At 35.0% G+C, this 14,630-nt stretch overlaps 1 protein-coding gene across 4 annotated transcripts in view; it reads left to right on the top strand.

Moving 5' to 3' along the window:
- ATAD2B (ATPase family AAA domain containing 2B) overlaps positions 1 to 14,630 on the top strand; it is a 125,442-nt gene that overhangs the window by 69,969 nt on the left and 40,843 nt on the right. For all 4 annotated transcript variants that reach the window (XM_043469254.1, XM_043469255.1, XM_043469256.1 and 1 more), the window contains one exon: positions 5,010 to 5,196. In XM_043469254.1, the coding sequence (XP_043325189.1) occupies positions 5,010 to 5,196 (187 nt within the window). The remainder of the gene's footprint in view (positions 1 to 5,009; positions 5,197 to 14,630) is intronic.

Raw genomic sequence — 14,630 nt, forward strand, 5'->3', positions numbered from 1 at the left:
ATAGACATCTTTCTAAGTATATATCTTTATACCATTTTCTGATGCAGACCTTAGGGAAGATTTTAAAAACTGATGCTGTGGTCAAAGTGTGTATACGTTTAAAAACCTGATAGAAGTTGTTAAATTGTCTTCCAGAAAGGTTGTACCAATTTATATTTCAGCACTGATGTATGAAAGGGTTATGTTTCTATTCCCTTTTCATTTCTGAGTGCTGTTTGTCTTTTAAAATCTTTACCAACTAGATAGATGAAAATAATACCTTTTTATTTATATGAATCATTCATTCTTTCATATAGTCTTTCACTCATGCAGATCTTTTGTCAAAGTGCTTATTGTGTGCCAGATGTTGCTCTAGTAATTGGATCCATGTTAAGATGCCTGCCCTTATTCAGCTTGCATTTTAGATGGAGACAGACAGTAAAACAGTCAGTGTGCTAGACAAAATGTTAGAAGATAACTACTGTGGGAAAAAATGTAGAGAGCACTCAGAGATAAGGGAATCTTTGAGAGTAGGATGCATTATAGAATATCCTTGGCTATATTACATTTTGGCATGTATTTGCCATATTTAATTTCAGAAAGTTGTGCTTTTTTCCATTCTCACTATTCATGAGAATACCAATTTTCCCACCATCTACTTACTAGTAAGAGTATTATAATCTTCAGTTTACCAATCTAATAGATAAATGATGTTTCTGAATATTTTCATTATTTTTCACCTTTGATAATAACTGCCAAATCTTTCTCAAGCCTCCATCACTCTTGAGCTTTAAGCTTTGTCCAGCTGCCTGTCACCCTACGCTGTGTCACAGATCTTTCAGTGTGTGCTTGCTTTGTCTCTCCTTCTCTTCCCATCAGTCCTCTGAGCTACTATCCATTCAGTTGTCCTGACTGAAATTGGACACCATTCTCAACTCTTTCTCTTTCTTCCCTTCTATATCCAGTAAATGACCCAATCCTATAGATTTTTCTTACTAAATAAGTCTAATCTCAAGCTCTTCCTTCTACCTCCTCTGCTACTATCCTTGTCTACACTGTTATTAACATCTCATGCTTGAGTTATTATATAGCATACCTCTAACTGGTCATCTTTCCTACGGTTTACCTTCTTTCAAAAACTCTTTCCTGTACTGATATGCTGACTTAGAGTTACTATCCAAAAACATGTGTATGCTTACATCACTTCCCCTGCTTGAGCATCTTTTTTTTAAAAAAAATAATTTTATGTATTTACTTATTTTTGGCTGTGTTAGGTCTTCATTGCTGTGCAGGCTTTTTCTCTGTTGCACTGCGTGGGGGCTATTCTCTAGTTGCAGTGCGCAGACTTCTTGTTGCAGAGCATGGGCTCTTGGCGCACAGGCTTCAGTAGTTGCAGCACATGGGCTTAGCAGCTGCAGCTCCTGGGCTCTAGAGCACAGGCTCAACAGTTGTGGCCCAGGGGCTTAGTTGCTCCATGGCATGTGGGATCTCCCAGGATCAGAGATCGAACACGTGTCTCCTGCATTGGCAGGCAGATTCTTTACTATTGACCCACCAGGAAAGCCCTACTTAAGCTTCTTAATGTTTCCTCATTGTCTTCAGTGAGGACATGGCTTTTAACATGGCTTAGAGAACCCATCATAGCCCTTTGCAGTCTGATTCTCTTTCCCAATTCCCCTCCCTTACCCCAATATCTTTACTCCTACATTGTCCCAAAACCTTGAAAGAAGCTGGCTGTAATGAACTATATCCACTACCCCAAAGGGCCAAGAGGTTTTTTTGGCCTCTGGTCCTTTGTACATCCTGTTTCTATTTCTTGAGATTCATGCTTTCTGACTTTGACCTGTTGGGTTTGTGTGCTTTCATAATGCTTTTTCAGGAAAGCTATCTGTGAGTCTCTAATAGCACCATGTACTCAAAGGTTGTTTCTTATTAATTTATTTCCTTTTTCCAGTAAATACACTGTGTCATGAACTCTGTAGTAACAGTGTATTGGTGGATACTTTGGGCCAAAGCATTCAACATAGGAAGCAGTCAAAAATTGTTAAATGAAGGATCGTTTTTAAAAAGTTACTTCTTTCTATTTTCTTTTTGAGTTGTCTACATCCTTTGTATAAGAAGGTATTTTTGGTTAAAATACTGTGCATATAAGCTCTTATGCATTAAAATCAGTCCTGTTAATGGCAAATTTAATTATCTCATTTGATTGTTTGCTGTTTGGTTCAGATTGTAATTTTTTTTAATTTATTTTTTTATTGAAGGATAATTGCTTTACAGAATTTTATTGTTTTCTGTCAAACCTCAACATCAGTCAGCCATAGGCACACATATATCCCCTCACTTTTGAATCAATCTCCCATCTCCCACCCCGTCCCAGCCCTCTAGATTGATAACAGAGCCTTTGTTTGAGTTTCCTGATCTATACGACAAATTCCTGTTGGCTATTTTACATATGGTAATGTAAGTTTCCATGTTACTCTTTCCATATATCTCACCCTCTCCTCCCCTCTCCTGAAGTCCCTAAGTCTATCTCTATGTCTGTTTCTCCATTGCTGCCCTGTACAGAAATTCTTCAGTACCATTTTTCTAGATTCCATATATATGCGTTAGAATACAATATTTATCTTTCTCTTTCTGACTCACTTCACTCTGTATAATAGATTCTAAGTTCATCCACTTCATCAGAACTGACTCAAATGCATTCCTTTTTATGACTGAGTGCATATGTACCACGTTGTGCATATGTACCACAACTTCTTTATCCATTCATCTGTCGATGGACATCTAGGTTGCTTCTGTGTTCTAGCTATTGTAAACAGTGCTGCAATGAACAATGGGATACATGTGTCTTTTTCAATTTTGGTTTCCTCAGGGTATATGCCTAGGAGTGGGATTGCTGGGTCATATGGTGGTTTTATTCCTAGTTTTTAAAGGAATCTCCATACTGTTTTCCATAGTGGCTGTATCAATTTACATTCCCACCAACAGTGCAAGAGCGTTCCCTTTTCTCCACACCCTCCCCAGCATTTATTGTTTGTAGACTTTTTGATGATGGCCATTCTGACCGGTGTGAGGTGATATCTGACTGTAGTTCAGATTATAATTTTTGAATAACAAATGTTTTTAGATTTTTAAGAATTAAAAATACATGAATCTTTTGTTTTTTTGTTTCTATGTTAGCATTCATTTTGTTCTGTGAAATGAGGATCTGTATCCTTCCTATTTAAAAACAATATTTGTGTTATAGTTCATCTTCATTCCATTTATCTTTATACTTACTATCTTATATAAAATTCTTTCAGTTAACTGTGATTTGTTTTCTGGGCTGCTATTAAGTTCCACTAATCAGGGTTTCTTTTCTCTGGTGTATTCTACATTCTGTTATTCTGTTCTGTAATATGTGTCAGTATAAAGTAAGGCACATCTTAATGTACTGTTTTAGAACCTGGGCTTTGCAGTTGTATGGACACCAAGTTGTGTAATCTTATAGTGAACTTCTCTGGGCCTTGGGTTCGTTACTATTTAGTAAGAGGAGACTTATGTATTTCATAGAATTGTTAAGAAAATTAAACAAGAAATCTGTATGAAGTGCTAGTTACTAAAATAGGTTTAAGTGTTCTGAAATTGAAGCTCGCACACTTTTCCACTTGATATTTTTACTTGATTATTTTTTCAGATAATGTTGCAAGGAAGTTTTAAATCTCCCTCCTGCATCAAATTTTATTTTGGGATTTTTTGATTTGCATTTTTAAAAATCTATAAAATAAAACACCATAAACTAACCATGGTTAACAATAGTGAAAGTGAAAGTCGCTCAGTCCTGTCTGACTCTTTGTGACCCCATGGACTCTACAGTCACTGTATGGTATTCTATACAGTTCACTGTATTCTTTACAGTCCATGGAATCCTCCAGGCCAGAATACTGGAGTGGGTAGCCTTTGCCTTATAGTTAACAATAGCTAGGTATAAATGCGTAGAAAGATTTGATGTCTGTATTCAGGCCCATGGTGTATTCCAAATAGTTCTTCATCTCTCTTGTTAAGGTTTTTTATTATTATTTATTATTTGTATATTTAGTATTGTTTATCATTTGTATTTTTACAGTTGTGAATAGAATCTTCTTTCCTTCTTTGTATTGGTTATTGGTGGTGTTTAGGAAAATCTTTCAGTTTTTCTATTTCCATCTTCAGTCTTGTTATTTTGTTGGTAGGCTATGGCAGTGATTAGTTGATCCTCTTGGATTTTCTAGTGTACAATCATGTTCTTTACAAGTAACAGTGTTTGTCCTGTTTCTTTCCATTAGTTCCATTTTAAAATTTGCTTTATTATTATTGCATTGCTTAGAATTTCCTGCATTATGTACAGTGATATTAGATAAACTTGTTTCATTTATCTTTTTAGTGGTGCTGTAGAATCTTGAAAATACAAGTTGATTTTGGTTTAATATGTTATCCTAAACTGGCCTTCTCTGGTGTAGGGCTTTAGATGTTATCTACTAGGTTAAGAACAGTTAGTTTTTATTGGCCTAGAAACAAAATTGCTGCCACTAAAGAAGTCCTACTTTTTTTTTTCTATTTTAAAAATTGTAAAATATGTATGAAGTCTACCATTTTAACCATTAATAAAGAAAACCCTACATTTGGAATAATCTTTAGATGTATATCTTTATTGGAGAAGTGGAATTCTTAACATTTGACCTTGGATAATTAATAACTAGATCACACTTAGTATCTGAAGCATTTTCCAAGTTAATATATGTGGTATGAAATGATGAATACCCAGGTAGTCTGACTTTCTTTCAGAATGGACTTTTATACTTTTATGTCTTTGTTGTTAATATGGTTAGAGAGAGCAATATTTTAAAACTGTAATTAATGAAAAAATGATTCACTATACTTAAAAAGTGAGAGAAGAAAAGCTCTATTAATTTGGTGTTACATTCTTTTATGTAATTATTTTCCTAATATTTCATCTTGATCTTCAGAGTGTATGGTTTTGAAATAATGATTATATCTTATATGTATTGCAGGTCACCATATCATCAGCCAACCTCTTACAGGCCAAGATTATTGCTGTCTGGAGAACGAGGCTCAGGTCAAACTTCTCACCTTGCTCCAGCACTTTTGCACACTCTAGAAAAGTTCTCTGTGCATAGACTAGATCTCCCAGCACTTTATTCAGTTAGTGCCAAAACACCTGAAGAGTCATGTGCACAGGTAGGTTTGCACTGTGTCAGAGTATTTCCAGCTTTCTTATTTTTTATATCACAATAGTGTTTGATAGATAAATTTTTCTCAAAGAACAGTAATATAAATATTAACTTTTTGTTGGTTACTAGCATTATAATGTTAAGGCAGAGGATCCTTTTGGTTTTTTAAAATGAGATCAGTTTTTCCCATGATACTTCATTTTTTTCTGAAATTTTAATAATCCTATTTCTTGTATTAAAGCTCTATTAAACAGTATAGAAAGGGAACTTCTTTTTGCCTTTTTTTGACCCTTTTTACAGGGACTCTTTAAACTTCTGTCTGTACTTAAGAGCCTTATCACAGTAAGGGAGATAATATCAAGTTTGAGAAAGCCAAGATTTAAAATTAGTTTAGAAAACTGATAGCAATTTTAAAATTATATATATTTGTTTTAATAATCAAGTGTGTTTGATATTTAATTTTCCAATACTTTATCTTTGCTAGCTTATGAAGCAATTTGATGTTTTAATATATAACTGTGAATTTATTACAAGTGTGTCATGTTGGAACTAGGGGCTAAGGGAATAAGTTTTTTGAACCAAGGGACCATGTCTTCACCATTTCTGTGTCTCTGACACAGTGCCCACCTCATAGTAAGTACTCATTAAATATTTGAGTGTCATCTTCTACTTTGACGTTTAGCCTATTTTTAGAGATTAGACTACTGGAGTAGTAACACTTAAGAGCGTTGCACACAGTTTTTTTTTTTCCCCCAATTATAGTTCATATATATTTAATGCATATACTATCTAACTGACAACCATTCTGCATCTTGTAGCAAGATGGAGTTTTTAAAATAGTTCATAGTTCAGTTCAGTCACTCAGTCGTGTCCGATTCTTTGCAACTCCATGGACTGCAGCACACCAGGCCTCCCTGTCCATCACCAACTCCCGGAGCTTACCCAAACTCATGTCCATTGAGTCAGTGGTGCCATCCAACCATCTCATCCTCTGTCGTCCCCTTCTCCTCCCACCTTCAATTTTTCCCAGCATCAGGGTCTTTTCAAATGAGTCAGCTCTTCGCATCAGGTGGTCAATAGTGTCAGATTTATTTCTCTTTTACTTAACAGTTCTTTAGGTATGAACATGCTAGCAGTACTTCACTACTTATAAAGACCTAATTAAAGGTGTTTTTTCCAAAACCCATGGCCTGCCTAAAAAACTGTATACCGGTGATTTTCTCCAAGTTTTATACATTTAATTTATCCTGGCTGTGAGTGTTCTCCAATAAGGTTGATTTATATGTTTGCTCATGTTTTTCTTTTTTAGTGAGACAAAATTATTGTATTTTTATGCAAGTAGGAGAATAACTCAGTACCATTTAAAATAAATCCAAGTATTGTACTAGGAAAATATAAATTAACAAAGTGACTTCAGAGGAGAGAGAATCTAAATAGACAATAGCTGTGGAAGAAGAAATTGAGTGTCAAAAAGCACTAAATCCAAACAATTTCATAGGTGAATTCTTTTAATCTTAAAGGTTAAGATTATTTTGATGCTGGTTAAACTGTTCCAAAGCATAGAAAAAGAAGATGTGAAATCATAAAAAAGAATGGTGCTAAACCTTTGAAAGAAATACAAAGAAAATTGTAGACTAATCTCACTTAGACAGTGGTCATAAAGTAAATATTCCAAATTTATCTAGTAGCACATTGAAAGAGTAATGTACTATTACTAAGGCATGCAAAATTGATTCCGTTAGATGTGGAGAAATATAAATATTGGAATGAACATATTGAAGTTAAAAATATTTGCCAATAAAATTACACAGTGCTATGAACAAAGATAAAGAATAAAGAGAGAGTATGGACACAAAAGGTGGAAAAAAACAAACTCCAGAACCAAAAAATGTCAAAACCTAAATGAATCACCAATTTCCTCTCAAAATACTTCTGGGAAGTAAAGTGAAAGTGAAAGTCACTCAGTTGTGTCTGACTCTTTGTGATCCCATAGACTATACAGTCCATGGCATTCTCCAGGCCAGAATACTGGAGTGGGTAGCCTTTCCCTTCCAGGGAATCTTCCCAACCCAGGTCTCCTGCATTGCAGGCAGATTCTTTACCAGCTGAGCCACAAGGGAAGCCCAAGAATACTAGAGTGGGTAGCCTATCCCTTCTCCAGTGGATCTTCCAGACCCAGGAATCAAACTGGGATCTCCTGTGTTGCAGGTGGATTCTTTACCAACTGAGCTATTAGGGAAGCCCTCTGGGAAGTAAGTATGATATTAAAATAAAGATAGAGTTACATGGCTCTGTGTGGACAAAAAAAAAACATTGCCAATGATATGATTGTAGTATTAACTAAAAAACTATTAGGGCCAATAAGAGAATTCTGTAAGGTGGATAATTTCAAAGTTAATGTTGAACTGCATGGGTTCACTTATAGACAGATATTCTTCAACAGTAACTACAAAACGACAAGGTCTGTGGTTGGTTGAATCTGTGGATGTGGAGAAACTGCAAATCCAGAGGGCCTGACTGTAAATTATACACAGATTAACCCCTGTCCAACTGCATAATAAAATATTATTTAAAATATTAATAGCAACTAATTTTACCTAGGAGTTAACAATTAATTTGTATGGCCTAAAAGAAGAAAGCTAAAAAGTCACTTGAGGACAGCTGTATAAGTGAAAAGGCATACCTCGTTTTTATTTACTGTAATTCAAAGTGTAGACTCAAATCATATTGCACAGATTAAAATCTCAGCATATTTGTATTTTTGTGGCCTTAGACAAGTTGCTTAACTTGTGAGCCTCAATTTTCTCATCTATGAAACAAAGATAATGGTACCACATAAGGTTATTTTGATTATTGAAACAAGCTCATCCATTAGTCTTGGCATACAGTACCCAACAATGACAGGTATCATCATGTTTATCTCTACTGCTACATACAGCTAGTGACTGGTAATACTCAATGTTGGAGAACCATGAGTTCTTTTCTAAATTAATGTATAAATTAAGTTGAATCTCAATAATAATCCCCCCCCCCCCAATTTAAGAGGCGACATTCAAAAAAAAGGCTTTTTTTTTCTCTAGAAAATAAATATGAGCATAGCAAGGAGAATTCTAAAGGAGAAAGTGTAATGAGATATCCCTACCAGATGTTTACAGATGTAGTACAACTGTGGTAATAAAGTACTTGTACCTGTGCAGGAGCAGACTGACAAACAATAGAACAACAGTGAGCAATCATGCTTAGGCCTGTGTAGAAACAGAGTTTAGTGTCTGATGATGTTAAGTATATGATGATGATGACATTTGATTTCTTAGAATATGTGTGGACTTAGTCTCTCAGTCATGTCTGACTCTTGCGACCCCATAGACTTATAACCTGCCAGGCTCCTCTGTCCGTGAGATTGTCCGGGCAAGAACACTGGAGTGGGTTGCCATTTCCTTCTCCAGGGTATCTTCCCCAGCCAGGAATCAAACCCAGGTCTCTTGCATTGCAGGCAGACTCTACTGACTGAGTTACAAGGGAAGCTCTGTATCTTAGAATAGATGGATTATTTAATAGTTTTAGAAAACTGGCTGGCTCTATGAAGGAAAAAGAAAAACTGGATTTTCTGCCCAAAATTTAGGCCCAGTAAATTCTAGATTGTTAGTGGAACTATTAAAGTGTTAGAATAATTCACAAGGTCACTATATTATCTTGGATATGGGAAAGTAATTTCAAAGCCAAGAAAAATAACAAAATTGACTTTGTAAAGTTTTAAAATTACTCATGACAAAAAACTTTTCTTTAAATAAAATTAATAGATATAACCTGGTAAAGATTTGTATTTGCAACACCTGTCAAGGACAAGTTTCCTAGCTATACAAAAATATATTAAAATCAGGAAGAAGAAAGGATAACAACCTAATAAGAATTGGGAAAATAGGAGCAAACCATTTATAGGGAGAAAAAAGTGGCAAATGCAACCAATAAAATTTTGAAAAGATTCTTTGCCTTACCTATAAGTGGAAAAAAAGCACATTAAAGCAGAAAGATGCTATTTTAAACAACTATCATACTTGTGAAAATGAAAAGCTTGATAAACCTAATATTGGATATGTGAGCACTCATACTTGGTGAGTGGAAATGTAAATTTATTATTTGACCCAAGAAATTGACATTAAGAAACATTTCCTAAAGATACATTAGCTGTAAGTATTCACTCTTGAATGTACAGGGATATTAATCAAAGCATTGTGTAGAATTAGCAAATAATAAGACAAAAAGAAGCAAACTAAATGTCCTTTTTATGGTGGACTGGCTAAAGTATAGTAACAGGAATACTAAGAAGTCTTTAACAAGAGTGAGGTAAAAGATTTACATAGGCTGATGTGGAAAGATGGAGATATTAGTGGTCTCCTTATTGTTAGATATTATAAGTCAATCTAAGTATGATCTTCTTTGTGTTTAAAAAAACTTTAAAAATATATGTCCATGTTTATATATAAGTAGAAATTTCATCCAAGAATTACCCTACCCCCCCAAAAAAAAACCTGTTAAATAATTGTTGTTTTGGTTTAGGGGAAGGAATTTGGAGGATTAGGGGAATGAGTAAACTTTGTCATTTTGGTTTACACTCTGCTATATGGTTTAGAATTTTTTTTTTTCTTTTTACATGTGTATTTGAAAGTTTCAGGCAAACTGAAAGGTAAAAATCACTTTGAAGATAGAACATTTTCTAAGTGAAGAGGGTATTCTCTGTCTAGTTAGTTGTTCCTTATGGCTAATGTGTGTGTATATTCACAGTCATAATACTGGCTTCATGTTAGGTAAGGAAATACTTAGGAATCATAGTAAACTGTATGTTGATCTTACGGGATCCTCGGGGTTTCTTTTTCTTTTCTGAATCCTGCTTGGCATCATCGGGCTAAATTTGAATTCTAACTGCATGTTCTTTGGTCTCTTTCACATATCTTGGCTTTTGATACTTTTTTTTTTTTCATGTTGGTGAGGAGGGTAGAGAGAAGTGTCACTCAGTAGTGGAAAACAACAAAACCCACTGTCTACTATTTGGGTTGTGTTCCATTGCATCTAGTGGGTCAAGACAACTCATCTTCTCTGCTTTCACCTATGAGCTTTTGGGTTGGAAGTACAGCCTCTTCTTGAGTGACCAACACATGGATGTCTAATCTGCCCAGACACTGGTTCAATTTTATAGTCCTGGTAGCTGAAGCTCAGACTTTGTCTGAATACCGACCAGAGACCACATAAACTGTCCCAGTTAATCCCTGACTTTGAATTTTAAGTGCATATTTTAATTTATTTATGATAATAAAATATACTACTGTCTTTTCCAGAAAGCTCTTCAAAAACAGACTATTATATAATGAAACTGAGGAATTTTTTTCTTAATTTGAGATATGAAGAGATTGGCAAGCCTGCGTTTAAGTAGGTAAAAAAGCCTTATGGAGAAAGAGTGTCTGAATGACAAAATACTGAGGAAAGAGAAACAGAAAAAAAACCTTTTCTCTATCCTTCTCTTACCTATATTCACTTTCTTTTCTTCCCTTTTGGTTTGCTTCTCTTGGTAGCTGGTCCTTCTGTAAACAAGATTATCTCTAAATAGATGTGGAATATAAAGGGTTTGATCTGCGGCAAGTTATTCTGTGATTTTCTTTACCTCTGCCTCTGAGATGGGTAATGCAAATTAAATTGGGTTGTTTAATAGTGCAACATGAATGTGACAGGTAGTTTTAAAGGAAAGAAGTCTTAAATCACCTTTAAAGGTTTGTATTTATGTGTGTTAAGATGGAAGGGGCGGAAGAGCCCTACTTCATATTTCTTTATGCCATGGGGATCATGTTTAGTTTTAGGCTTTTTCTTTAAAACATCCACACACAAGCCGACATATGGCAAAACTTTTTTTTTTTTGAATGCCTTGGCTATTGATTAATTTTATCGGTTGCATGAAAAGTGGTAGAGGAGTTAGTTTCTGCTGTAGGGATTTCTCATTGTTTCTTAAAGTTCAATGAGAATGAGAATTTCCTGGAGGTGCTTATTAAAATTTCTGATTCTCTGGCTCCACACCCAGAGATTCTGATTCATGAAATTTGAGATGAGCCCAGAAACCTACACTTTAAATGTGCATCCCAGTTGTTACTATTTTAAGTCTTCAGTAAATAAACACTTAGAAATATAGTTTTAGCTCAGGGGTTCCCAACCCCAGGGCCATAGCTGACTGGTACCAGTCTGTGGCCTGTTTGGAACTCGGCTACACAGCAGGAGGTGAGTGAAATTTGATCTGTGTTTACAGTTGCTCCCTATTGCTGGCATTACTGCCTAAGCTAAGCCTCTTGTCAGATCAGCAGCTGCATAGTAAATGTAATGCACTTGAATCATCTCAATATCTGTGCCCACCACCCGCCCCCCATGGAAAAATTGTGCCAAAAAATTCCCTGGTGCCAAAAGAAAGTTTGAAAAAGAGTTGGGGACTGCTGTTTTTGCTGCTGACTGGACAGTAGTTTGACATTTATAACTGAAACAATTACCAGAGTTCATAAAGTAGCTCTGTGTGTGAGCATGTCTGTATGTATTTTACTGAACATTTCATAGTCTTCCAAAGACTCTAAGGAGAATGGAAACTGATGTAGCCTGGAAGATTTGTGGTTGTCCCAGTCAGTTCATAAGTAATTATTGAGCCCCTACAACGAGGCCGGAGATGTTAGTATCTGCAGTAAAAGATTTACTGTGTTAGCACTCTCTAAAAAATAAAAATAGCAGCTCTAATGAGGTGGACAAACCTAGCGCTACAGAGTGAAGTAAATCAGGAAGAGAAAGACAAATATTGTATATTAATGTATACATATGAAATATAGAATGATGGTACTGATGAATCTATCTACAGGGAAGCAGTGGAGATATAGACATAGACAACAGACTTTTGGAAGCTGGGGGAGAAGGTGGGATGATTTGAGAGAGTAGCATTGAAACAGAGAGATTACCATATGTAAAATAGATAGCCAGTGGGAATTTGTGTATGACACAGGGAACTCAAAGCTGGTGCTCTGTGACAACCTACGCGGTGGAATGGGGAGGGAGGTGGGAGGGAGGTTTAAGAGGAAGGAAACATATGTACCTATGGCTGATTCATGTTGTTGATGTATGGCAGAAACCATCACAGTATAGTAAAGTAATTATCCTCCAATTAAAAATAAAATGTTTTAAAAATAGCAACAACTGTGAGTCCCTTTTACTGACATTTTCAGATGTTTTGTTTTTCCCCTCTTGTATTATTTCCATTGCTGATTTAGGAAAAAAGTGATCGATGATTGTGTTAATTGTTTTCATTACTATCGAGGTATAATTGAATCGATAAATTTACATATAACCTGTCAAAAGCTTTGGAGTTTGGGTATATTGTTATGAGTAATTTCACATGGTCAGTAAGGTTTTTTGGAGGGTAAAAATTTTAGTATTTATTTTTCCCCAGAAAGAAATTATATCTGGAAATTCTCAGGGAAAATCCATTTTGGTTACGTGGCATTAGGGAATTAATATACTTACCTATGTGTATACTTTGGATGTTGTTGTGTTTGTGAAAGAGGATTTCTGGGTTTCTCCATAACACTCTGTGTATGCTGGGGATACCCTTGTGTTTGTGTACATGGCTACACATCTGTGTTTTGCTATAGCACTTTTTTTTTTCTTGGAGTTGTAAACAAATTGAATTATCCTGGCCCAAATTGTGTCACATTTACTGAAATTATTGAAGTTTTTAGCAATGAAAATATCAGAAAAGGAACTTGGGTGTTTTAATTTTCAAGAAATGTTGATTTGTATTAAACTCATTGTTCAGAAACTCTAGTATAGCTGTGTTTCTTAACAGGCTGATTTTATATGCTTGTAAAGAATTTGGGCTTTTTATTTCTTGAATCCTAAATCTTCAAACCTCAGGCAGTGCCTTATTTTAACAGAGATGCTCAAAATGTAATAAGTGACACATATGGAATAAAGTTATCGATAATGGAGACATAGTATTATTTGAACTTTTTTTTTGATATCATGGTTTAAGGAATTAAACTTATTTAAATAGTACTTTTTAATTTTTATAAAAATTGAGAATAAATTAGCCCCCAAGATTTTTCTTTTACTTATGTCTTATAATTTTAGTACATTCATAATATTGTAAAGTGACCAAGACAAATTCTGGAAATTTATTGATGACACAAAGTTGTTTTTCTCATGTAGCCCCTTTTAGGAAAGTGAAAACTGTACTGGCTTGGAGCTTTCTGCTTCATGCACCTTTGCATTTATAATTAGTCTAGTTCTCAGGTTTTAAAGTGGCTTGTTATAGGCTGTATATTCTTAATTTTTTAAAGATACAGTTAATTTTCATGCACTGAATATTTTAATTTGGTATCTGGTGTACTGATTTGAAATTTAGTTTTTGAACTAAGTACTCAAATACAAGTGCAGTTTATATTGTTAGTGCTTCCTTCATAGATACTTCTAATCTCAATGGCCCAATTTTTGCCTTTCATATCATCAATACTCGGAGAAAACAGTTTGTGTTTTTATTCAAATAAAGAAATTAAAAAAAAAGTTATATACAGGACTATGATGTCTGGGAGAGGAAGAGGCCAGAAGTTTATTGTTTAAAGAATCAAAATGAACATTCACATACACTGGTGTTCGTTCATTTATTTGTGCAAGAGTGCTGGTCATGTCAGAGGTATTTTGAAACGGTTGGTTCAGTAATTTGGCCTACTGTCTTTTTTTCTCTATAACAGTTTTTCTGTTTTCTACTACACCTTGCACATCCACCAATCCAAGACACCCTGTAGGTGAGTATTTTTCTAGTTATCAAATGGCATCACTTGTTCCCAAGACAGTTGCCGCTTCACTAAAACTAGGCTTTATTTTTCTCTATGAAATATTTAATTAATTGATTTCACAGAGTGTATCTTATTCCACGGGGCTTCCCTTGTGACTCAGTGGTAAAGAATCCGCCTGCCAATGCAGGACACCTGGTTTTGATCCCTGGGTCGGGAAGATCCCCTGGAGAAGGAAATGGCAACCTACTCCAGTATTGTTGCCTGGGAAATCCCATGGACAAAGGAGCCTGGAGGGCTTCAGTCCACGGGGTCACAAAAGAGTCAGACATGGCTTAGTGACTAAACAACCACCACAACTATCTTATTCTACAGCTTCTAAAATTACCTGCAAACTGCTGAAGAGCTGACTTTACGTTTAAACACACACACACACACAATATGATTAAACTTTTTAATCAGTTTTTAAATACTATCCTCAGAGTCTATTCTTTTTGAAATTTCATTTCAAAAACAGGAGAATTAGGATAGGTTGACTATTTAAAGAAAATACAAAAGTTTATTTTAACATTCAGAGTTAAAATGGAATAAGGAGTTAAGGAAATTTGTTTTATTAGCATTTTAAAATTTTTCT

The sequence above is a fragment of the Cervus canadensis genome, chromosome 5 (assembly GCF_019320065.1).
Source record: "Cervus canadensis isolate Bull #8, Minnesota chromosome 5, ASM1932006v1, whole genome shotgun sequence".
NCBI classification, from domain to species: domain Eukaryota; kingdom Metazoa; phylum Chordata; class Mammalia; order Artiodactyla; family Cervidae; genus Cervus; species Cervus canadensis.